Source organism: Mustelus asterias, chromosome 1 (assembly GCF_964213995.1).
Source record: "Mustelus asterias chromosome 1, sMusAst1.hap1.1, whole genome shotgun sequence".
In the NCBI taxonomy this organism is placed as follows: Eukaryota; Metazoa; Chordata; class Chondrichthyes; order Carcharhiniformes; family Triakidae; genus Mustelus; species Mustelus asterias.
Genome location: NC_135801.1, coordinates 37,673,656 through 37,698,788, shown reverse-complemented (window position 1 = coordinate 37,698,788; position 25,133 = coordinate 37,673,656). Strand labels below are relative to the sequence as shown.

Genomic DNA, 25,133 nt, shown 5'->3' with positions numbered 1-25,133 from the left:
ATTGTGGTGTTGGTTCAAGAATTAATATTGAGCATAATGCTAATAATGGAGTTTTATATATTAAATACAAAGGGATGCTGCAACATGGGTGCTGTTTATAAATCGCTTCAGTTTCGTATTCTACATTCATGCTTGGCGAAACTCAATTTTAGATTATTCATTCTACCTGGCATATATGCAGGGAAAGATGGGCACCCTGGCTGAGTTAAGAATATATTCAACATAGTCTTTCTCCGCATTAATTTAAAGTTCTTTTGAAATGCCACCCCTAATAACCTCATTTCAAACCACCCATTAGTTGCTCTGCAGCATGAATTGGATACTTCTACTTGTCTATACAGGGTGCTATTATAACTTCAGCACCACATCAGTTCATTAGTGTTAATAAGAACATAAGAACATAAGAAATAGGAGCAGGAGTAGGCCATCTAGCCCCTCGAGCCTGCCCCGCCATTCAATAAGATCATGGCTGATCTGACGTGGATCAGTACCACTTACCCGCCTGATCCCCATAACCCTTAATTCCCTTACCGATCAGGAATCCATCCATCCGCGCTTTAAACATATTCAGCGAGGTAGCCTCCACCACCTCAGTGGGCAGAGAATTCCAGAGATTCACCACCCTCTGGGAGAAGAGGTTCCTCCTCAACTCTGTCTTAAACCGACCCCCCTTTATTTTGAGGCTGTGTCCTCTAGTTTTAACTTCCTTACTAAGTGGAAAGAATCTCTCCGCCTCCACCCTATCCAGCCCCCGCATTATCTTATAAGTCTCCATAAGATCCCCCCTCATCCTTCTAAACTCCAATGAGTACAAACCCAATCTCCTCAGCCTCTCCTCATAATCCAAACCCCTCATCTCCGGTATCAACCTGGTGAACCTTCTCTGCACTCCCTCCAATGCCAATATATCCTTCCTCATATAAGGGGACCAATACTGCACACAGTATTCCAGCTGCGGCCTCACCAATGCCCTGTACAGGTGCATCAAGACATCCCTGCTTTTATATTCTATCCCCCTCGCGATATAGGCCAACATCCCATTTGCCTTCTTGATCACCTGTTGTACCTGCAGACTGGGCTTTTGCGTCTCATGCACAAGGACCCCCAGGTCCCTTTGCACGGTAGCATGTTTTAATTTGTTTCCATTGAGATAGTAATCCCATTTGTTATTATTTCCTCCAAAGTGTATAACCTCGCATTTCTCAACGTTATACTCCATTTGCCATATCCTCGCCCACTCACTCAGCCTGTCCAAATCTCTCTGCAGATCTTCTCCGTCCTCCACACGATTCACTTTTCCACTTATCTTTGTGGAATTTGTCCACTTAAATGATTGTTGTGTACAACTTTGTTGGCTTGCATTTTTGGGGATTCAGTCAGTGCTAAATTGTATTTCTCATGTCACTCTCAGCTGAAGTCACCAAAGGAAGCTAGTAAATGCAAAAAGATACAGTTAAACTTTGTGAAACTTCTTTCAATTTTTGAAGGAATATTTATTTCCTCCTTTTTCACCGTACTTTCTGGTATGTATCCGTGCTAATTGGCTACGAAGGGCAAGAAGATAAATTTGAGATTTTTTTCAAATGCTGTTACATAACTAGCCATTGAGAAATATGTAACAATGCCAGTGTTACCAAATTTAAAATGTTACTTTCTTTGGGAGAGGTTAATGGTCTTTGCTCTATCCCTTTCTATAACAGCACAGCAGATCAGTAAACACATGATGAATCATAGTACCAAAACTGTGTTTTGGCACTCGGTTACATTCCTAAACCTTTTCCATGTTGTTGAATGTATTCATTCCCAGTACTTAAGTCTTTTTTTGTTTTTATTCCAATTCAATCAAATCAAGTCCAATTCAGAGTCTCAACAAGTTGAGACGTTCCCGATCCAAGCTGACAAGACAGGGCTCTCACCTCCTGTCTTGGGCTTGATCTACATGATCCAAGCCGATTGGAGTAGGCATAGCTCCTCCTCCAAAGCTTGATCTTATTTGCATCTTAGCCAAAAGGCCAAGATGCCACTTTTAAAAATTGCTTCAAATGAAGCTAAAATGTAACCTAATGACTTCAAACAAGCACAGCATGTCGATACTAAACTTGATCTTAGCCAAAAGGCTGAGAATTATGTCTACATGACTAATAATATATTCACAATTAAAAATTTACTAACAATTTTTAATATTCTTTATTTTTCTCTAGATATGTATTCAGAAGTATTTTTAATTTTGTATAAAGTGACTTTTTAAAAAAATATTTCTAAGAATTTAACAATACTTCTAGGGTAGTAATTTTAAAAATACTAGATATAGAATAAGTAGGTTGAACTCTCAAGTATGTTAAATATAACCTGTAGTTAATATGATTATCTCTTTGATATCTCTTACACCCCTGTGCATTGTTGCAATTGAGAACGGGATTCGCTTGTGGCTTGACCTTAAATCAGGTGACTGAATTTAGCATTTCCACTGTTTTCAGTATTTTAGTCCACAAGGTAATGTTGAGGTAGACATTTTTAAAACAAAAATTTCAATTACAAATTACTGTGAAGAGATTGCTTTTGATCTTCTACTATTGCCTCTGCTATAACCTTCCATTAGTGATGTACCAATAAATGAGGAAAAGTAATTAGCAATTATTGAAAGATCTCTAGGCAATTGAGCTTAGAATTCTAAATTGACAAGTGAGCCTACATCCACAGGTTTTTGGACAGAGACAGAACTAAATTGAATAGGTTATATTTAGATTAATCAGTTGAGTTTTTCTTGCTAAGAAGTTTTTGGATTTTTCAAGTCTTCCCGAAAACTCAGAAAAGGCATTGAAGTGTGAAGTATTTTTTATAAAACTGCCATTTATTTTATGTGGCTGAATTTAACCATTGAGATTCTAACCAGTCAATAGTGTGATCATTTCTTATTTATTAAAACATTAATTTATGGTTGACGGGAAATTTCTCCACACAAATAATATAATTTATTCATGAGGAAGGCAAGTATAATTTACTGTATTTTTGCTTGATTGTTGATAGCCTCACTGCCATTTCAAATTCATTCTGGTACAGGAGTTAGAAGCCTAGAAATTTTGATTTTTCTTTTTTGTGCGTGCCTGTATAAACTTGCCGAAGTCTGCTCTCACCATAATCTTCCTCATTGTAATCAGTAACCTAGAGGAAAGGAATAGGGAGAGTATGCAGCTTTGCCTTATTCCTGTGATGACGTTGAAGGAGTCCACAGTGGCTCTGCTGGTCTTGATGCAGTGGTCTGAGTTGCAGTTTAAGGCTATGAAGGTGCTAATATACTACTCTGGGATGCCATACTCTCTTGCAATGTCCCAGGGTGACTGCCAATGAATGCTATCAAAAGTCTTCTTGAAATCAATGAAGGTGATAACAAGTGGCTTCTGATGTTCTAGGCTATGCTCTGATGTTCCTGAGTTTAAAGATCTGCTTGCTGCATGATCTGTCACCCTGAAAACCTGCCTGTTCACCATAAAGGGTACTGTTTACTTCTGCTTTCAATCTGTTGAGCACTATGCTGAAAGTCTTGCTAGGTACTGACAGCATGTTTTGTCTCTCCAGTTATTGGAGTTGCTGATGTGCTCTCATTTTTTGGCAGTTTGATGATTACTCCTCACCTCCAGTCACCCAGGACATTTTACACAGATTTTGTTGAACAGGTCCATGAGCTCTGTTGTGATGGTTGTTCTTGCCATCTTTCAGTCACTGTGCTGGTATCTTGTTGATCTCAGATGCCTTATTCTTCAAGTTCTTGGTGGCTCATTGGATCCCTGTGGCAATTTCTCCCAGGTTGATGTTCAGTTGCTGAGGTGTGGTGCATTGAACTCAAATGTGGAGCTGGGGTTTGACTGACTGAAGATTGCCCAAAAGTGTTCTGCCCACTTTGCCTCTTGCTCCTCGTCAGTCAATAGTGTCCTTGGATGTGATTGGCACAGTGGTGTTGCTTCTTGCACCAGTCAACTCTTATACAATCTGTACTGGATTTGGAAGTCATTCTGATTTGCTGTTTCTTCTGCTTCCTGCCATTTAACTCTCTTCATTCTTGTTTGTCTTTCCTGCAACTCTTCTTCATGGCTTTATCCAATCTCCTGTACTTCTTATTGCCTTCTCGTCTTTGCTCAGTGTTCTTTTCCTGATCCTTCTTGATCTTTGCCAGATTTCTTTCATTAATCGACTTCCATGTTGGGTCATCATTCTTTGTTCCACTCCTCTGTCCAACTTCTGCAGCCTGCCTGATGCCTTTGTTGAAGATTTCCTACTATTCTTCAATGTTGCATGACTTCAGTAGTACCTCAGATATGTTCAAAAGGGCCAGCTAGAAATGATCTGATGTGGCATTTTCCTCCCTGCTACCAATCGAGTCTGCATCAACTCTTTGACAGACCATCTTATCCAGGCCCTATGCCTGTAACCCCACATATTTACCACGCTAATCCCCCTAACCTACACATCTTTGGACACTGCAGGGGAACATAACATGGCCGATCCACCTAACCTGAACATCTTTGGACTGTGGGAGGAAACCACAGCACGTGGAGGAAATCCACGGGGAGAACATGCCAACTCCATACAGACCGTCACCCAAGGCTGGAATTGAATCCAGGTCTCTGGCACTGAGGTGGCAGTGCTAACCACTCTGCCACCATGCTGCTGTGGGGGAAAGGGGGGGTGGGCAATTGGGGAAGTGAGGAAATGGGGAGGAGAAGGGGAAAAAAGGGACAATGGGAGAGGGAAAAAGCATGGTGAGTCGGAAGATTGAGAAAAGGGAAGGAGAGGAGGGTAGATGGAAGAGAAGGAGAGAGGTCAGGAAGTGGAGAAATGAGGAGGAGGGAAGGGGGAAATGGAAGGGGAAGAGAAGGAGGTAGGGAGGGAAGAAGGGGAGGGTAATAGGGTGTTGGGGAGGGGAATAAAGAATGTGGTGTGAGGGAGGGAAGGCAGAGTGGTAGGTTGGGGTTAGGGGGGTGTAGGGGGGGAGGGGAGTGTGACTCTACACACCACACATCTTCGGCCTGGACTTGGAAAGAATGTGGCTATATATAGTCATATTTTGTTGTGATCATTGCAGGATGGCAATGATGGCAGTTGATAACGCATGTATGGTTCTGTGGGAAAATGATAGCTAAGTGGTCGGTTCTGAGTCAAAATTAAATAGAAATATAGCCAGATGATTGCTTGTGATTGCAAGTGACATCAAAGGACGACAAGATCATAGCATTTGAGAACAATTGGTGTTAAATGGTGGCAAGATGATTGCTACTGAGTGCAGTTGACATTAAATGAAAGTTGTTGAATGCTAATAATGTCAGATGATATGAAAACATTTGGTAGGGAAGAACCAGCACTCACCAAGTCTTTTCTCATTTAAATATCTATTGGAAATATTACTATCTGACTGTATATTTCTGGCTGACTTTGTCTCGCACTCTAATCTTTTCCCCCCTTATTGTTTTTGTCATTCTTTGATAGGTTCTGTCCAATCTTCTGATTTTCCACCTGTCTTTGCACAGTTATTTGCTTTTTCTTTAACATTGATACTGTCTTTAACTTTTTAGTTCATCATCATTGGTCCTCCCCTTGGATTTTTTCTTTCTTGTTGAATGTGCATTCTGGCTATCTCCTTAAGTGTCTGCCACAACATTTCTATTTAAGCCTAACGTAAAATTTGAGATCTTTATTTCTGAAAAAATTACCAATTCCATGTTGCGCACCTTGTCCTCTTGAATCATTTGTGCTTAATCTTTTGGATCAGGTCTTCCTTGCATAATTCAGACCACCATTTTGTTAGGTGGGGGGGGAGGGTGGAGTGTTGATTTTTACCTAAACTGTGACAGAAATTTAAATTACTAAATTCAGTAAGCATGAAGAGGAGGTTAAACTAAATATTGAATCTGCAGGGAAGAAAATCAGAGCTAGCATCAAAATCCTATAATAATATCCTGCTGGCGTCAAGTATGTTTAGTAATTTAATGCCAATTAGCACTTTTTTTGTTGTTGCTGTGCATGGGATGTCTTGACAATGGCAAAATTACATTTATTGCTCACCTCCACTTATCCTGAGGAAGTGACTGTGCCCCTGTGAAGGTGATAAGTCTTTTCAGGAATGTGACTCATAAATGATGCTTTCTGACAGGATGCTTGTGTTCTAATGATCGCATTGCTAATTTTCTTTGTGGTAGATGTTACAGAGCTTAGAGGTGGTGTTGAAGTAAACTTGACCAATTGGTGAAGTGCATGCTGTTGATCGCCCATATTGTAACCATGCTGGTAGGGGAGGGGATGGATATTGAGTCAAGAGTGATGTTTAGGCCACTGTAACACTGAAAAAACTAGTAAGAGTTTGCATTGTGCACGCTCCATTTAGTTTTTCATACACTTCAGGAACAAAGCACAGGACCCCTTATACATTTAAGTTGTTGCAATGCTGATTTTAAGTAGCTGCCTGCTACGCCTAAAAGTAGAGAAGAAATATCATCATATAGTCATGCCACCAGTACAGTCTATGTGCGTAATCTCGTATCAGAAAATGCTTAACATTGCATCTGTTTTACACAAAAAAAAGAGTGAGAGGCAGACTGATTTTTACCTCTGTCTGCAAGTAACTTCTGCTGTATATGGCCCATGCTAATTGCCGGAATATTGGATCAGGCCCACCATATAAATTGAATTTGATATCCTGCTCTAATGCATTGTAATGCTTGTTCCTATGACTTGTTGGTCACACTGCTAGATTCTAAAATGTGTTCTGTACATTCTGGAGTGACTGCATTGCAAACAGAGAGCAGAGGGAATGGAGACAGAAAACAGGAAACAAGCATGATTTTAGACTGATCTGACAGACTGTTTAAAATCAACTGAGCTCAGGAAATAATATTTCAGGCTGGCAGACAAAGGAGTTAATGGAGAAAACAAATGTAAGTTAGAAAAATTATCATTTTAATCTAAATCCTTCATTTCTTACTGTGGGGTAATCTTGCAATATTTGACTCTGCATATGTTTATTTCTGTTTTCTTTTGAATATCTTCAGCTGAAAAGATTGCCTGGGCCATGTCAGCGAGCAGATGAACTTAAATACACTATGACTCGGGTAGCAGTTGATGGAGCAGATCTCTTCATTGTAGAACATGGTTGTGCAGCCAGTATAAAGGTAATTGTTTTTTTTGATTTCCATTCAAACCAAAGAGAAAAACATGTTGGTATTTTAAATTGAACTTAGAAACAAAAATACAATTACAAATATAACTTGCCGTGGGGAAATCATTTGGAGTTCAGGTGGCTGGAGTTCAGGTACCTCGCTGTCGCTGCTGGTGAAGCAATTTAAGGTGATATTTGGATATCAGATGAGGCTAATTGCACAATATTAATGCATATTGGCTTTACATCTGTTACAGTCATCAGCGTGTGTAAGTGCAGGATTATTTGCAAATCTTTGCTTATTTAACCCTACCAATACACAATTAAAATGGAAATTCTTAGTCCTGCCAGGTTAATGTTGGGGGAGGCACGGTGGCGCAGTGGTTAGCACTGCTGCCTCACAGCTCCAGGGACCTGGGTTCGATTCCCGGCTTGGGTCACTGTCTGTGTGGAGTTTGCACATTCTCCTCGTGTCTGCGTGGGTTTCCTCCGGGTGCTCCGGATTCCTCCCACAGTCCAAAGATGTGCGGGTTAGGTTGATTGGCCATGCTAAAATTGCCCCTTAGTGTCCTGAGATGCGTAGGTTAGAGGGATTAGCGGGTAAAATATGTAGGGATATGGGGGTAGGGCCTGGGTGGGATCGTGGTTGGTGCAGACTCGATGGGCCGAATGGCCTCCACTGTAGGAATGCTATGAATATCAATATTTGCAATTATTTTTCTTCCTGGAGAATCTGACATAGGGTCGCATGTATTTCAAAATGGAATGTTATACATTAATCAGTGTTCTTATTGTATAATGGATTATTATTAGGTGATTAATTCTCTGACATTCTGTTTTATTTTGTTTCTTTGTTTTTGTATCGTCTCATTACCTGTCATCTCTGACTGGCTGTGAAGGGTTACTTGCCCTGCTATTGATTTTCTGCCATCCGTTTTTAGTGGCTGAAAGACCTGTCGTTGGGTTTTTCATTCTCACTGCTCCAAATGATTTGTTTGCAGTTTAAAAATATCTTCCTGGCAAAGCTGTGGTCATAGAAATGCAATTAAAGTAGAATCATGGGTGCAAAATGCTGCTTTTGCACCAATAATACTTGTAATAGAGATATTTTACTGTACTCCTGTAACTTGTGTTACAAGTGCCCAAGGGTTTTCTCAGAAAAGCTCAGAGGACATGTGTGATAAATGTTAGACTTCTAAATGTTGAAAAGAAATGCCAGGGTAGTGTATTTATTTAGATGTGCTGCAGATATAATAGAGTGAATCTTTTTGTAATGTTTGTTCATGTTAATTTGATTATTGTATTGTATGAGATATTGAACAGATGTTTTTAATTTCTAACTAAATTTATATTCTAGATAGGGGCCATTCGCATTGCTACGTGTAACCTTCATAACCAAGCAGTTGGGGAGGGAGTAAGTGCTGTTATACAAGATGTTCAGCTGAGGCAATACATTGAACAATTTGAAAACTCTAGGCTTGGAATTCAACCCACCGTACTCCGTCGGTCATGTTGGCTCGAAGCTGGTTCAGTTAATTTTGGATTAATCACAGCAGATGTGGCTTTGGCTACAGACCATCCTGCAAAACATGAAGTGCAAAGGCAATTCTTGGAAACTCATGACAACCGAACTAAAAGGTACTATATGCTTGTTTTTGTAAGTAAAAGATATGCATTGTGATCTTACCGGCCATTCATGCCACGCTCCTGCTGCAGCGAGATTGGAGAATTTGGTGGCCAGCCAATTTTCCGTTCACTGCATTGGGATGCGAAAATCCTGCTGGTGTGAACAGTAATGATTTTGCTCTGTTCCAGACAATGAAATAAATCCCAATACAATTAAGGCTTGATTATGTTAAAATGTCTCATCTTATCTAATTATTTGATACACCAAATGGGGCAACCAGCTACAATTATCTGACACAATACCCAACCAAGAACAAAATGGGAAAGTACAAAATTGCTATATTGTTTCATTTATGGGAAAAACACAGTTTAAAATGTGTTCCATGTTGAGATTTAGATTATTTAGAAAGGATTCATGGTATCTGATACTCCTGTGTCTGGATGGATTGCTTAATCATAATGCAGTCCAGACTCTGCTGTCTTGTATAAAAAATGGAGGTGTTGATCTGCCTTACTATTCCTGATCTAGAGTGTGAAATGTGATCAGTTAAAATAATTCTCATCAGCAGCAATAAGAATATTTGTAATGTTAGACCTCTGAGCAAACACGGTTTGATTCCAATTTAGTCATAGAAAGAAAGTTCCTAGCCTAGTGCTCATTAGTATTCTTTATATGGGGATTGGTGCAGCTTTGTTGGCTGGACAGCTGGTTAGTGATGCAGAGCAACGCCAAAAGCGCGGATTTAATTTTCGTATCGGCTGAGGTTATTCATGAAGGCCCACCTTCTCAACCTTGTCCCTTGCCTTAGATATGGCGGTCTTCAGGATAAATCACCACCAGTCAGCTCTCCCCCTCAAAGGTTAGAACAGCCTATGGTCATCTGGTACAATGGCGACTTTATCCTTACATAGGAACTTTTTATTTCCTGTTTCCAAAATGACAATTGTGGGCATGCAAAGGATATGGACTCCAAATAATAACTGGCTCTGATCAAGATGAAATAAGTCACAAGATTCCTTATTGCTAAGAACTTGGCACCAAATGAATGCCCATGTTGGACCTATTGGTATGAGACATCATGGAGTATGGAATCAATTTTGAGAACTCTCAGGGCATCTCCATTATGTCACCAGATCTGGTGGGCCTGCCCTGCTTGTGGAGTTGGAGTTAGCCAAAGATGACAGTAAAGTTTGCACATGGAGTTTGCACATTCTCCTTGTGTCTGTGTGGGTTTCCTCCGGGTGCTCCGGTTTCCTCCCACAGTCCAAAGATGTGCGGGTTAGGTTGATTGGCCAGGTTAAAAATTGCCCCTTAGAATCCTAAGATGCGTAGGTTAGAGGGATTAGTAGGTAAAATGTGTGGGGCTAGGGCCTGGGTGGGATTGTGGTCGGTGCAGACTCGATGGGCCGAATGGCCTCCTGCACTGTAGGGTTTCTATGATTTCTTCTATGAAGTCTGCAAGCATGCTAAATACTGGAAGCAGCTTGCATTAAATTGAGCTAATTAATTCCGGAAGCAATAGATTGTGTCAGAACTCTACAGTTCTACAATAACCAGTCTGTATGGTGCTGGACAACTAACTGGAGGAGGAAGTGCCACAAACATCCCCATCCAGCATGATGACCAAGCTTAGTATGAGTTCAAGAAGCTTTAGGCTAAAGTGCCAAGTGTCTGATCCATCTCAGCCTTCTTGTTAAGCATCACAGATGTCAGTCTTTGGCCATTTTGTTTCACTCCACATGATATTAGGAAATGTCTAAAGGTGGATGCAGGTGTCCAAACTGGATACAGCAAAGGCAATGGACCATGATAACAGAGTGTTGGAAAAGCTCAGCAGGTCTGGCAGCATCTGTGGAAAGAGAGACAGAGTTAACATTTTGAGTTTAGTATGACTCTTTTTGGAACTTCTGAAGAAGAGTCATATTGGTATCAAAACGTTAACTCTGTTTCTGTCTCCACAGATGCAGCCAGATTTGTGGAATTTTTCCAACACTTTGTTTTGTTCCAGACCTCCAGCATCAACAGCATTGTGCTTTTACAACAGAACAAATCCAATCCTGCCAAACACTGTCCACAAACCCCCTCTCAGTTATCATCAAAATGATGGAAGGTTTTGCTGACAGTGCTCACAAGCAGCACTTACTCAGCAACAACTGATGTTCATTGAGTTCTACCAGGGCTGTCAGTTCCTGACTTCATCATAGCCTTAATCCAAACTTGGACAAAAGAGCTGAACTCCAGAGTTGAGTTGGAAGTTACTACCCTTGTGATATAGAAAACCTTTTGACTAAGTCTGACATCATGGAATCAGTGAGAATTAGGGGCAAACTCTCCTCTGCTGGAGTTATATCCAGCACACAGGATGATGGATTTGTTGCTGGAGGCCAATTATCTTAGCCTCGCGGTGTGTTTTTCAGCAGCAGAGGTGGCTCACCATTGGCAGCCAGCTGGATCTTCTGGTCCTGCCAACGTCAGTGGAGGTTTGTGTGGCTCGCTCATCCAGCTGCTTGGGAACCTTTGGTGAGGCCGGAAGATTCCACCTGCAGGAAGGGTTGGAAAATCTCACCCATTAACTGTTTCTCTCTCTGCAGATGCTCCCAGATTTGCTGAGTTATTTCAGATTCCGGCATTTGCAGAATTGAGTTTTTTTAACATACCTGTCCCTCTTGCAGTTTAATCTTAGTACAAAAGGTTTTGGTTTACAATTAAAGTGCTCCCTATACCCAGCATTTCATAAAAGGTTATGGGTGACAGGAAGAAACCTTGTTTGCAGAGGATTCATGCAAATTCCCCAACTGAGCATATGTTAAAAACAATGGCAAACAGTAGCTGACCCATATGGACCAGGAAGATGTTGGGTATTGTTCCATTAATTGATCAGCCACTGTGGTAGTGGTGTCACATTACTTTGGGGCTTGAGATGATGCAGTAAATTAGCTATGGTTTCTGCTGCAATTTTCTTTCTAATGGAAATGTGAAATGGACGTCAGATGAGGACAAGATCAGATACTTTCCTTGTTAAATATAATTTCAGTGCTCACAGTCTAGGTTCATATGATGAATAACCAGATTGTTGAGGTATTGAAGAGTATCCATCACTTTTGCAAATAGACTACTTGAATGGACTGCTTAAAATAGATTGCTTTGACTGGGTGAAAATACTGGAATTCCCTCCCTAACAGTACTTTGGGTATACCTACACCACATGGACTGCTGTGATTCTAGAACAGTAAGAAGTCTCAACACCAGGTTAAAGTCCAACAGGTTTATTTGGCAGCACAAGCTTTCGGAGCGCTGCTGAGCTTGTGCTGCCAAATAAACCTGTTGGACTTTAATCTGGTGTTTTGAGACTTCTTATTGTGCTTACCCCAGTCCAACGCCGGCATCTCCACATCGTGATTCTAGAAGACAGCTCACCACTACCTTCTCAAGGTTACTTGGGGATGGATGATAAATTCTGGTCTAGCCAGTGACACACTCATCCCAAGAACAACTAAAAACTGTCAATCCTCTAGGAGGAAAGATCTTAGCAGAAATTGAAAGAAAAAGAAAATTAAATTAAATGGCCAGTTGTATGGTCCTTGGTAATGTTGGTATGGCTTTTGGAAAAGCATGTTCTAAGAGAAATAAATGTTAGTGTAGAAGAAAAACATGGTGGCACAGTCGTTAGCACTGCTCGCTCACAGCTCCAGAGATCTGGGTTCTTTTCCCGGCTTGGGTCTGTCTGTGTGGAGTTTGCATATTCTCCCCGTGTCTGCGTGGGTTTCCTCCGGGTGCTCCGGTTTCCTCCCACAGTCCAAAGATGTGCGGGTTAGGTTGATTGGTCACGCTAAATTGCCTCTTAGTGTCCCGGGATGCGTAGGTTAGAGGGATTAGCGGGGTAAATGTGTGGGGATAGGGCCTGGGATGGGATTGTTGTTGGTGCAGACTCGATGGCCTGAATGGCCTCCTTCTGCACTGTGGGGTTTCTATGATGAAAAACAGCATGTTGTGTGAATCAAAATGAACGCCCATATTTTTATTGTCCTGTCCGTATTGTAGCTGTGAGTTTAAAGATGCTTGTTATTTAGTGATTAGCACTTTGCTCAACCAATGGTCAACACAATCAAATGTACTTATTTTTGCCCTGCTTACATTTCACTTTGCGTATTTTGAAGTCGAAAGCTGCACTTATGCTGAACATCTAATCATTTGATTGTATTATGGTTTCTTTATCTTCAACTTACGTTGTGCATTCTTCCATGTAGACTATGGTTTCTCTGGCCAGATGATGATGTCAAAAATAAACGAGTCAAGAACAAGTGTGGGTGCCTTAGTGGTTGTAAATTTTATGCAGGCATGGCCTCAGGACTAGACTTCTTCAAACTGGATGAAATTACTCCGTCCACTAGTTCTGCTTTCTCTACAATAAACACAGAATCAGATATGTTCTATGGGCAGTCACTGCTGCACCCAAATGAATGGATTATCACGAAGGACATTTCAAAGACTGCAGATGGTAACTTCTTCTATAAAGCTGATTTTTTTTTTACTATTTCCAGGAATATTTGTTCAATTTGTCTTTCTTTTAAAGTTCCCTTACTTTGTCTTCACTTATTGCAATTTAATATGACTTGTGCACTATAATGCTTTATAACTTTGCATATGTGCATCTTACAAGTTTTCATGATTTCTCACAGGAGATATTTTTATTTAGCTTGCGATTTAAATTTTAAATATCTGACATTGGGAATTAATAGGAGAAATTAAACAGAAAATCTGGGAATACTGAGGCCGTTTCTATGGAGCGAGAGAAAAAGAGTTGACATTTCAGGTCAATGATTCTTCTGATAACTTATCAACCTGAAAAGTTAACCTGTTTCTTTCTATCTGCAGATGCTGCCTGACCTACGTATTTCCAGCATTTTCTGTTTTTATTTCAGATTTCCTGTATCTGGAAATATTTTGCGTACAAATGAGAAGAAACTGTTTGACAATACCTATGTTCTGCTCATTTAGGCAAGTCAAATGGGACAAAAAGAAAAGAGTGGGACTCTAGATCACTGGGAACTGATTCGGAGAAAAAGAACCAAAACCAAAATTTGCAGGTCCCTTTACGATCTCACAGTTCAACATCCTCCTCTGAAGAAAACAGTAGTTCTACTGCTGCACTCCCTTTGTTGGCAAGTGAAAAAAACAGTCCTTCCTCTTACATCGATGACGGTACTGTACAGATGCATGTTCCTTATGGAAGCGCAAACACAGAGGAAACTATGGGAAAGTAAGTTATTTTGTTTAAAAACAAGGAGTGTCTCTTAATTACAAATCTGAATTTTCCAAGGCTGAAAAATTGTAATGTACTGGACATCTGGGATGTCATTTTATTGTGCCATGAATAATTGAACACTGTTTCTGATATGGCAAAATCTTCATGCCATCCTTACCATCAGGTGGATAGATATTAGGCAGGATCTAAACTATCCTGCATCATAAAGGAAAAGAAGAAAGTTAAAATCATTGGGTGTTGTTGTTTACTTATTTCTTGGTATTAGGCTGCTTTCCTACCTTTTTTAGCTAGGGATTTGATGAAAAAGGCAAACGAGCATTTTTGTTAAGTATATTTTTTCTTTCTAGTGGTCCAACAGATGTTTCGGGAAGCACTCCAGTTTCTCCTAATAATCAAGACAGGACTTTAGTCCGTTCACCTTTGAAACGACAAGCCTCTGTCTCTTCCACGCGGCTTGGGAGTACAAAAAGTTTATCGGCAGCCATTTTTGGTGAGCGGCAGCCTGCAACAATGGGTGTACAATTCACCAGTGAAGTGTCCCGCAGTGATGAAAATGTTTTGGATTCCCCTCGTCAGCGAAGGAGCTTTGGATCCTTCCCCTTCACTCCATCGGCAGATTCTAACACCTTCCATCAGTATAGATCAGTTGATTCCTCCATATCTGTGGCTGAAAGTGAGGCATACTTTTCAGCAGCTGAGGACTTTGATCCAGTCAGTAGTGACGAAGGTCCAGGAACTTACCCAGGAAGAAAAAAGAGACGTCGTACCCAAGCAGTTGACTATAGCAGGAGCACAATTTATCGCAGTGTAGAGGGACCATTAAATAGTTCTATTAGTGGAGAAAGTCAAGAGTTAAAAAACTATCCTATACAAGCTCATGCCTCTCAAGCTTCTTTTGTATCAGCTCTCGAAGGGGATGAAGAGTCAACTGATCACATGTACACTGTCGAAGGAGAAAAGGCTGTAGATAGCAAACAGCTATCGAGTCAGCAGATAGTGATGTCTTGTTACCTGAATTACCTTACACAATTGCAGGTATCCAACTGGTCAGTAAAACAGCCAACAAACAAGAGAACGTCCAAATCTTCACTGCATCGCCCTTTGGACCTTGATACACCAACAAGTGAAGAGAGCTCATCTTCATTTGATCAGCTTTCTGTGCCCATGTTTAAGGTTAGCAACTTTTTTATACTGTTAATCAACATTCTCTCTGATTTGTTAAACTTCTACATACAGATAGGAAATGCTACTTTTTATTGGCGAAATTAACTTTTGAGAAATTGACACCCATGGTGAAATGAAGAATAATAACTGGCATTTAAACGTAGAAAATATTCCAGGACACTTCACAGTCATGATGCTGAGACAAAACAATAGTCATAGTTTTAAGAAGGACCTTAAAAGAAGGGGGGGTGGAGGGTTGGGGCAGGAATTACTATGTACAGGAATCCAGGTTCTAGTGGTGATCAGAAAGGAAAGGAGAACATGCAAAAGACCAGAGTCAGTGGAATTGATGATCGCTGGGGGCAGGGGTGGTGCCAAGTTATAGTGTTGTACGACTGGAAGAGATACAACAATAAGGCGGGGCAAGGCCATGAAGAGATTTAGTAAGAGGAAGAGATCTTCAATTTGAGGCTCTGACTACTTCTCCAGTGAGTGTAAAAGATCCCATGGCACTATTTTATAGAAGAGCCAGGGGAGTTTCCCCTTGTATGTCTTGGCCGATATTTATCTCTTAAACCGATTATTTTGTTTAAAAACAAGAGATAGGAGCCCGAGTAGACTGTATGGTCCCTTAAGCCTGCTGTGTATCTCAATTTGATCATGGCTGATCTTTTACCTCTGCTCCAACTGCTCCTCATAACCTTGGATTCCACAAGAGACCAATATCTATTACCTCAGCCTTGAACATACTTAATGAAGACCAGGACACCAGGGAGTACTCCCCTGCTGTTTTTCAAAATAGTGCCATGGGATCTGTTGCTGAGAGGACAGACAGGACCTCAAATTTAAGATTCTAATTATCTTATTTAAATCACTTCATGGCCTTGCCGCACCTTATTGTTGTAACCTCCTCCAGATTGCTTATTTCCACCTCCACAACATGTCTTGACATTGCCTCTGTCTCAGATCAACTGTAGCTGAAATTCTCATTCATTGTCTTTGTTACCTCCAGACTTGACTATTCTGACACTCCCGGCTGGCCTCCCATATTCTATCATTCATAAACCTAAAGTTATCCAAAACTCTACTGTCTGAGCCTTAATTCACAGCAGGTCCTGTTTACCTATCACTTTTTCTCTTGCTAACCATCTTTGGCTCCTAGTCAGACAATATTTTGATTTTAAAAATTCTCATCCTTGTTTTCAAATCCCTCCATGGCTTTGTTCCTTTCTACTACTCTAATCTCTTTCAGCCCCAGAGTCCTCCAAGATAACTGCACTGCTCTAATTCTGGCCTCTTGTGCATTCCAAGTTATAATTGGTATACTATTGGTGGGGCTGTGCCTTCAGTTACCTGAGCCCCAAGCTCTCAAATACCCTGCCTATATCTCTCCACCTCTCTACCTTGCTTTTATTTAGACTCTCCTTAAAACTTAACCAAACTTTTGATCATCTGACCTAATAACTGAACTCTCGCGCAAACCCCACACATTGCCCTCCGCGCAATTCTACCGGCCTGCTGTGCTAAAAAACTAGTGCAACGGGATGGGACAATCACCCCCATGCTGCTTTTCTATTCATATGGCCAAAGTGAATAATACGCTTTCCCACATTGTTCTACCTGCTGCCTTGTTGTCCGCTCTCATAACCTGTCTATATCTCTTTGTATCCTCCTTGTCTCCTCTACACAGCCTACATTCCCACTTAACTTTGTATCATCAGCAAACATGAACATAATATTTTATGTCTAGACTAAGTCATTAATATAGATTATAAATAGCTGAAGCACCATCACTGATCTTTGAGGCACTCAACTAGTTGCAGCCTGCCAACATGAAAATGCCCTCTTTATCCTTCTCTGCTTCGTGTCTAATAACCAGTCCTCCATATATTGCTGCCAATTCCATGAACCCTTAGGCATCATATTGAATGCCTTTTGGAAGTCCAAGTGTACCATGGGTGGGATTTTCCACACAACCTGCCGTGTGTTTTGCGGAGGTGGCCTGCCATTGGCCGGCAGCAGGATCTTCTCGTCACACTGTTGTCAACAGGGTTTCCAGTTGAATGCACTCTTTGCCGCTGGGTAACCCGCAGTGGGGGTGTGCCACTGGCGAGACCAGAGATCACGCCAGCATGAACTGCTGGAGAGTTGCGTCCTACATACAAAGAACAATACAGCACAGGAACAGGCCCTTTGGCCCTCCAAGCCCGTGCCGCTCCCTGGTCCCAACTAGACCATTCTTTTGTATCCCTCCATTCCCACTCCGTTCATGTGGCTATCTAGATAAGTCTTAAACGTTCCCAGTGTGTCTGCCTCCACCACCTTGCCCGGCAGCGCATTCCAGGCCCCCACCACCTTCTGTGTAAAATACATCCTTTTGATATCCGTGTTAAACCCCGCCCCCCCCCCTCACCATGAACCTATGACCCCTCGTGAACGTCACCACCGATCTGGGAAAAAGCTTCCCACCGTTCACCCTATCTATGCCTTTCATAATTTTATACACCTCTATTAGGTCACCCCTCATCCTCTGTCTTTCTAGTGAGAACAACCCCAGTTTACCCAATCTCTCCTCATAACTAAGCCCTTCCATACCAGGCAACATCCTGGTAAACCTCTTCTGCACTCTCTCTAAAGCCTCCATGTCCTTCAGGTAGTGTGGCGACCAGAACTGGGCGCAGTATTCCAAATGCGGAGGAACCAACATTCTATACAACTGCAACATCAGACCCCAACTTTTATACTCTATGCCCCGCCCTATAAAGGCAAGCATGCCATATGCCTTATTCACTACCTTCTCCACCTGTGAAGTCACCTTCAAGGATCTGTGGACTTGCACACCCAGGTCCTACTGCGTATCTACACCCTTTATGGTTCTGCCATTTATCGTATAGCTCCCCCCTATGTTAGTTCTACCAAAATGCATCACTTCGCATTTATCTGGATTGAACTCCATCTGCCATTTCTTTGCCCAAATTTCCAGCCTATCTACATCCTTCTGTAGCCTCTCTTGCTTCTTCTTAATCTGTCTTACTATTTATTTCCACCCTCAAAAATTTCCAAGAAATTTGTCAAATATTATTTTACTTTTGTGAAGCAATGTTGACTTTATCTGATTATGCTACTATTCTCAAAATACATTGTTAAGGTTTACTTAATAATAGATTCCAATATTTGTTCCATTAACTGATGACCTATAGGTTCCTTTTTTCTCTCTTTATTGAATGATATTGTTACATTTGCTAACCTCCAATGTGCTGGGGCCATTTCAGACTTTAGGCAATTTTGGAAAATGATAACTAGTGCATACAATATCCCTGCAATGACCTCTTTTAAAGCACAAGGATGGAGATCATCAGGTTCCGAGAATTTATTGGATTATAGTCCTTTAAGTTTCTCCAGTGCTCTTTCTCTGCTGAAAATTACTTTATGTTCCTCACTCTTACCAGCTTCTTGGTTGGCTACCCTCTATCTCTGGTATGTACTTTGTCTTCTACCCTAAGACAGGCATGGAAAATGTGTTCAATGTCTTTTCCAACTCCTCATTCCCCATAATTTCTCCTGTTTCTCCCTCTAAGGAACCAAGTTTTACTTTAGTTGCTTTCTTCCTTATATATTTGGACAAGCTCATGCACTCTTTTTATATTCCTGATTAGTTTACTCTCATTTTGTTTTCTTCCATTTTTAGTCACCCTTTGCTGGTTTCTTAATTTGCTTCCAATCCTCTGACTTACTATTATTTCTCAATACAGTCTACGCACCTTTGTTTAATATATCCTAGACTTTCCGACAATTGTTTACGACAGAGAAGGAAGCCATTTGGCCTGTCATGTCTAGTGATTCATGGTTTCAACAATCTAAAATTAAACATAAGGTCATCAACTTGAAACATTAATTCTGTTTCTATCTTCATATGCTGTTTGGCTACTGCACTTAGTGGAATGCAGAGATCAAGAGGATTGTCAGACTGACGGAGATTACAGAGGTAGAAATATTCAGCGCTCTCATACTTGTCCAACGCTGAGAGTCAATTGGTCAATTTCAATGACTCCGATTTCCACTGCTTGTCTTGTCTCCTTTGGCTGCTCATGAAGATGGTCATGTCTTCCTGTTTCTGCAGCGTACATCTATCTTGAGCTCTCTAGGTGCCTGATCATGTTCTTTTGGCTTGGTCCAGAAGCCTCTTAAGTACTCTGATTTTATGGACAGTGGGAATTGCTCTTTGAGCAGGAGTTCACTCCAACAGGGACTCCATTTTCCCACACTTGGTGCAAATGTGCGGACACTAGATATTTTAAGGATCTGTGATGATCCAGAATTGTATTCTAAACATATCATGAATGTATCCTGTGTTGTCATGCACTGCTTAACTTAAAAATTAGATAGTATATGCCGGTACTCCCACTAGCACCAAAGTTTCCCAAGCATCGAACTATTGTTTCCTCAGTTAAGATATGCTAATTACAAAAAGATAACCTCCTCTCCGATGGCACCTCTCCTTTTAAGCTTAATTCCTGACTACACTAAACGCAACACCTATCTGGCTTTTCACACGCCTGACTTTTTACTGCTTGAAAAATGAAACATAGATAGTTATGTTCAGACTATGTAACATCATATAAATGTGATGCAGTATGGGTTAGAGTTAGAAGAACAACGCTGTACTCCCGCAGTTTTAACCTGAACAATATTTCCCTGTGAGGTTCCTCTGTTTAAAAAATAATTCAAAAGAGATTTGCTGTATTTTCATAACTGCTGCACTTTTTTTCTAATGCAGGCTGTGTTGGAGTGCTTGCATGAAGAACATTTTGTTTGATTAGATTGGCAGCAAAAAAATTGGGCCAGAATTTGCTAGTTCAGTAATGGCAAGTAAAGGATTCACTTGTAAAACAACAAAACCAGCAATTTGTAGTGAGAAAGAGATGCAATGTGTTGTGCCTGCCGCATAGCCTGTTTTAATCCTTATACGGTGGACAAATAACTGTGAGTAGACGTCTCGTTAATACAACCAATATTTATTTAAAACACACAATCAATAATCACCCACTCGACCAACAATAAGTTATCTTACAGAAAATACTAGAATTCAAGTCCAATACACGACCTTGACTTAACTTTGCGTGACTGGCAAGTACCCAAGCAGATATTGGCCTTTATCTGTGCGTCGGTCTCGGTCGTCCTCTGCGTAGTCTGGTCCTTTGGTCTGGTCTGGCACTCTGGCTCTGGTCTTCCTTCCTTCTCAGGTGTGGTGGCTCTCCTTGTGCTGGTCGTCGCTGGCGATGTTCACCGTTGTTGTAGCTCATTTGTGGGGTCAGAGAGAGAGAGAGATTCTTGGTTGCACAGACATTTTATACCCTGTTGGGTTTCGCACTCCTTTTGACCATTGCCAATCAATCGATCAGGACTTGATCACCCTGATCGATAAAGTCCAATCGGGTGCTGGCACACCAATCTCTGGGTGTTTCCACTCCATCTGACGAAGAAGCAGTGCTCCGAAAGCTTATGGTATTTGCTACCAAATAAACCTGTTGGACTTTAACTTGGTGTTGTGAGACTTCTTACTGTGTGTCCCCAATGGCCATGTCTGTAGGTGCTGGAGGCACATAGGTCACATACCTCCCTCCCAAATAAGGGGTCATGGTGCCCTTATGTCTGGTAAACAACCGAGTTTGACCAGAAAGTCTCTTTTATCCTGGAGATGACCCATATCCTGTGGATTCACACGTCTGGGTTGCAGCCTGTTTATCTCTGTCTTTTAGGCTGCAGCCTGTCGTTTTAGTTCTCGCCCATTTGTCCCAGAGTGCTTTACAAATCGCCATTTTAGATGGCCCGTTTGACCACAGTCCCCCCTTTGATCCTGAACGCGAAGCGTGATGGATCACAAACTCAGGACCAGTATCTGTCAGGAATTCCCCAGTCACTCAACAGTCAAGCAAGGCCCAGGTATTGGCATGCACAGTAATAATACATCCCTACAACATATTGACATTCCAGAAGTGACAGACAAAACTCTACAAATACAAACAACCACATATTCTAAACACCATTATTACAATAAGTTAATTACCCACAAATACAAACATTCACATATTCTAAACACCATTTTAGGTTCAGAGTTATGCACAGGGCAATAATAAATCATTGATACAGATGCAAAAGGGAAATAACATTTAAATTCGGATTTTGGAGGGTCATGCACCAAAAGTGCTGAAGAGGTAGGTTTAACTCTCCAAAGTATTTGTCATTTAAAAATGATCCAAATTTGCATAATAAACACTTTTTGTCACAGTTACCATTTTAGATTTAAACTTCCACAGTCACAGCTCAAAATCTACCTCCTTCTAGCATACACATGCTATGTTCTTTTAGGACCCAATTAACACAACGTAACCAAACTACAAGTTAGAAGTAATTCAAATGATTTTCTACCAGTTTAACAAATTATAGAGGAAACTCCTCCATCATTCTGTCTACTTTACCAATTTTATTTATGAATAACATGATTTGCACAAATGATTTATTTGTTCCTCTTTTAAGCATTTTAACTCCTGTAACCCCAAATAACTAAGTACTAGGAAAAATCCTGTCTTCTGTTGTAAAGTCATTGACACTCTCCAGAGCCCTTAACTTTTCAGAAAAATTAACTCCCAACTTATTAGCATTTACATACATTGAACCGAACAAACTTTACATGTGAACATCAGGATTACCACAGATAACATTTACTCAGTATAGGAAAGTCACAAAACAAACAGATATTACTTTGTAAAATTATCTCACATTCAAATGGTTACATCATAAACTGAGAATATGTTTCAATGCATCCCTCTTTAAAACACAAAACCCATACAGACTCTCCATTTATTTGTCAAAATTCCCTTTATTTGTCAAAATTAAGCTTATTTACCTCTTTAGAATTTATGCAACTTCCCATTTATAAGTTGGTTATTTTGTGCGCTCAATTTATTCTATCAATTAAATGTCAGAAACTGTAACGCTTAAGCGTAACCAATCACTTTAATTTGAAAGTTAACAGTGAGAAAATCTGAATGAGCCAAACTCTTCAAGTCTTAATTATCACTAGGTTGTGATAAACAATCTTGGAGTCTTGAAGCTGCTAGACTTGTTATTCACGAGCCATCTATTTAAAACAAAACACAAAAAATACATTCGGCTTGGAGCCAAATGAATTAATTTGGTCTCAAAATCTGTCAAATTAAAAACAAAAATAAAATTTACAATCTCCAATGTATATAATTTTTTAATTGCCAAATTAGGAACAGAAGATGGTGAAATCTCTGCCAGTTAAGAAAACCCAAGAAATAAAACACATTCCAATGTGATGATGTCATGATTTCTTCAAGACAAAGGAAAGAGCACATGGTTCCCTCCAAGGTTTAAATCCTTTCTTAACAAAATTTGAACCCAGGATTATTCAAAATTCAAATTGGTTATTTCAAACTTCAATTTATGTACTTTGATTTTGAAATTTCAATTTACTTTCCAAAAATTGTGTTCAAAGTAACGTCCCACATATATATATATATATATTATTTATGTATTTATATTCTATACCTCTTAAGCACAATCGTGGCCATTGATAATACTTGAAAGGTTAAGGAAGTCCAAAAATGTATTTCAATTTAATCCAATCCAATTTCCAATTTTTATTTAAACTCTGTATCAAACCCACTGTTGTAAAATCACAATTAGGGGAAGAACATTAAAACATTAAAGCAAACAACAACAAAAACATCCACGCAACCACTTTATTAAACACACACAGACCCACATGGAAGCTTCCAACATTCATTCCACAGCCTCTTACATTCAAACTTAACATTTTAAACTGGGATGAAAATAAAACATTTAAAGAAAATATAGAAAATTGATTAAGACAGTCGCTTTTATTCTTCTTTCTTCCAAACTGTAATTAAACTCAAAAACAGAAGTAAATTCAAGAAATCTTATACTTACATTTTAACAGTTTTAACACTTCCTCAGCCCCTTTGAAGTTAAACCAAAGTGTAAAGCATTGCATTTATTGCCCGCAATAAATACTCCACAAGAACAAACAGGCTTTAACAACTCCTGCTCGCAATCTAATGCAACAACAACCACCTACATTCGACAAGCAACCAGACCACACAAACTCATTGAAATACAAAAACTACTCAAATTATTAGTTCAACCTTAGATTTTCTCTAATCAATTTTCCATCTTGCCAATTAATTTATAATATTTCCCTAGTAAGTTGAGAGAACATGGTTCCTTTCTCTCAAAATTCTGTAACACACACTGCACACTCTCTCCTTTTAAAAAAAAACAAAGGACCACTTGGGGTTCTTTTGTGATGTTAGTGAGGGTGTAAGCTCCTTACCCCACATGGTCTGTTTTAATGGGGTTCATGGGCAGAGCTTTTTCTAATAACGCAAGACTATCCGTTGGTGAGGTGGTTAAGTCTGCGTTCAGAACTACATCCAGTGGTGGGATTCTTCAAAACATTCGTTCCTTCCCAATCAACAACATCTCCTGGTAATTCCATGCCTTCCTTGTAACTAATAGTCACAGAATTCATCAGACCAGGGGCAAATTCTAAACTTACTGTGGGATTAGGTGCCTCCGGAAAAGGAGGTGGGAGACCCCAGTCAATGCCACATGCAAAATGAGCATTCTTTTCCAGATACAATCCACAACCCAATCCATAAACACCATCTCCCTCAGACTCAACTGTCCCAAATATAGACAACATCCCTATCTGCATTGACAACTGAGATTTTAATTGATTAATCTCCTACAAGAACTTGGAGTAATCAGAACTTTGATTCTTTTCACTAACTTGATATACTTTAAACTGACTCATAGACAATATATTTACCTCATTGTTTTGTTCCTGCTTATCTACTTTTCCACAAAATTTCTTATTTTCTTTTCTTAACTTCTCAACTAACTCTCTCATAATTTCTAACTCATCTTTTAACTCTATTTTCTCTGACTTCTCACTCTCTAACTCTTCTAAACTAATAATCACAATAACTTTACTCAATTTCAACAAACATTTTCCTTTATATCTGTTTCTCTCATTAAAACATCTCTGACTCACGAATCCCATTCCAAAAACTCACTAGTATTCTACCCATTTCTCTAGGCATAGTCCCAGGAGAACAAGAAGTGACTGAAAGGGTACGGTGCCTGCTAATTTACCAATCAGTCCCTCTAAGTCAGTTGGTATCAAGGGTATGATGAACACCCCCTCTCTACTCCAGAGTTAGGTTTGAGCCTTGCCTCATGGTCGACAATAGAGTTCACCCTTCCCCTTGATTAACCTTACTTCAAAGTCTCACTTCTAGATTAACTAAGGAAGGAAGACAGGCGCTTAGCCCAGGAACAATGCTCACACTAAAAAAATTAATTCCTACTCCCCCTACGCCTGGCATATCAGGAACGTGAATCAATCCACCCCCCAAAATACTACCGAAAGATAGGTCTTTAATCGCACTCACGGCCGGCTATAGGGTTACCACCTCCTCTGTTTAAACTAGTTCTGTTGTAGTTTCGTCACATTAAATGAAATGCCTGGATCACTTTTAACCACTTAACAAATAAAAGGTTCAATCTTGGGGTAACAGTAGTTGCCTCTTATCGAGTACCATCTGGGATGCCATTCTGTTATATGTCTTTAATTTAAACACTTTCCAAGCATTCCATTTTAATGAGACAAACAAGACCAGTAATTCAATTATTTATTTAACACTTCTAGTGCCAACTCAAGTGCAAACAGTTGCAACTCATTAACTCTTTACTGAACTTTAACTCTAACTGAACATTAACTTTCAACTGAACTTTCCTTAGATCATCCCAATACTTCTGTCCTAGGGATCCTGGTCCCATCTCAGTATTGGCACAAGATTCTGCCCATAGGGGCCACC

General features: G+C 40.2%; 1 protein-coding gene and 1 non-coding gene across 10 annotated transcripts in view; one reads left to right on the top strand and one right to left on the bottom strand.

The window, feature by feature from the left end:
• The window catches only part of kiaa1109 (KIAA1109 ortholog), a 449,716-nt gene that overhangs the window by 206,819 nt on the left and 217,764 nt on the right, over window positions 1-25,133 (top strand). For all 9 annotated transcript variants that reach the window (XR_013497649.1, XR_013497648.1, XM_078211413.1 and 6 more), the window contains 5 exons: window positions 7,041-7,160; window positions 8,505-8,785; window positions 13,022-13,272; window positions 13,773-14,034; window positions 14,388-15,213. Coding sequence is in view for 7 of the 9 variants with exons in the window: in XM_078211413.1 (XP_078067539.1) it covers window positions 7,041-7,160; window positions 8,505-8,785; window positions 13,022-13,272; window positions 13,773-14,034; window positions 14,388-15,213 (1,740 nt within the window). In the remaining 2 variants the exon portion in view is untranslated. The remainder of the gene's footprint in view (window positions 1-7,040; window positions 7,161-8,504; window positions 8,786-13,021; window positions 13,273-13,772; window positions 14,035-14,387; window positions 15,214-25,133) is intronic.
• On the bottom strand, window positions 1,931-2,128 carry LOC144501543 (U2 spliceosomal RNA). The gene has a single exon (XR_013499133.1). It is a non-coding gene; the product is annotated as a U2 spliceosomal RNA (small nuclear RNA).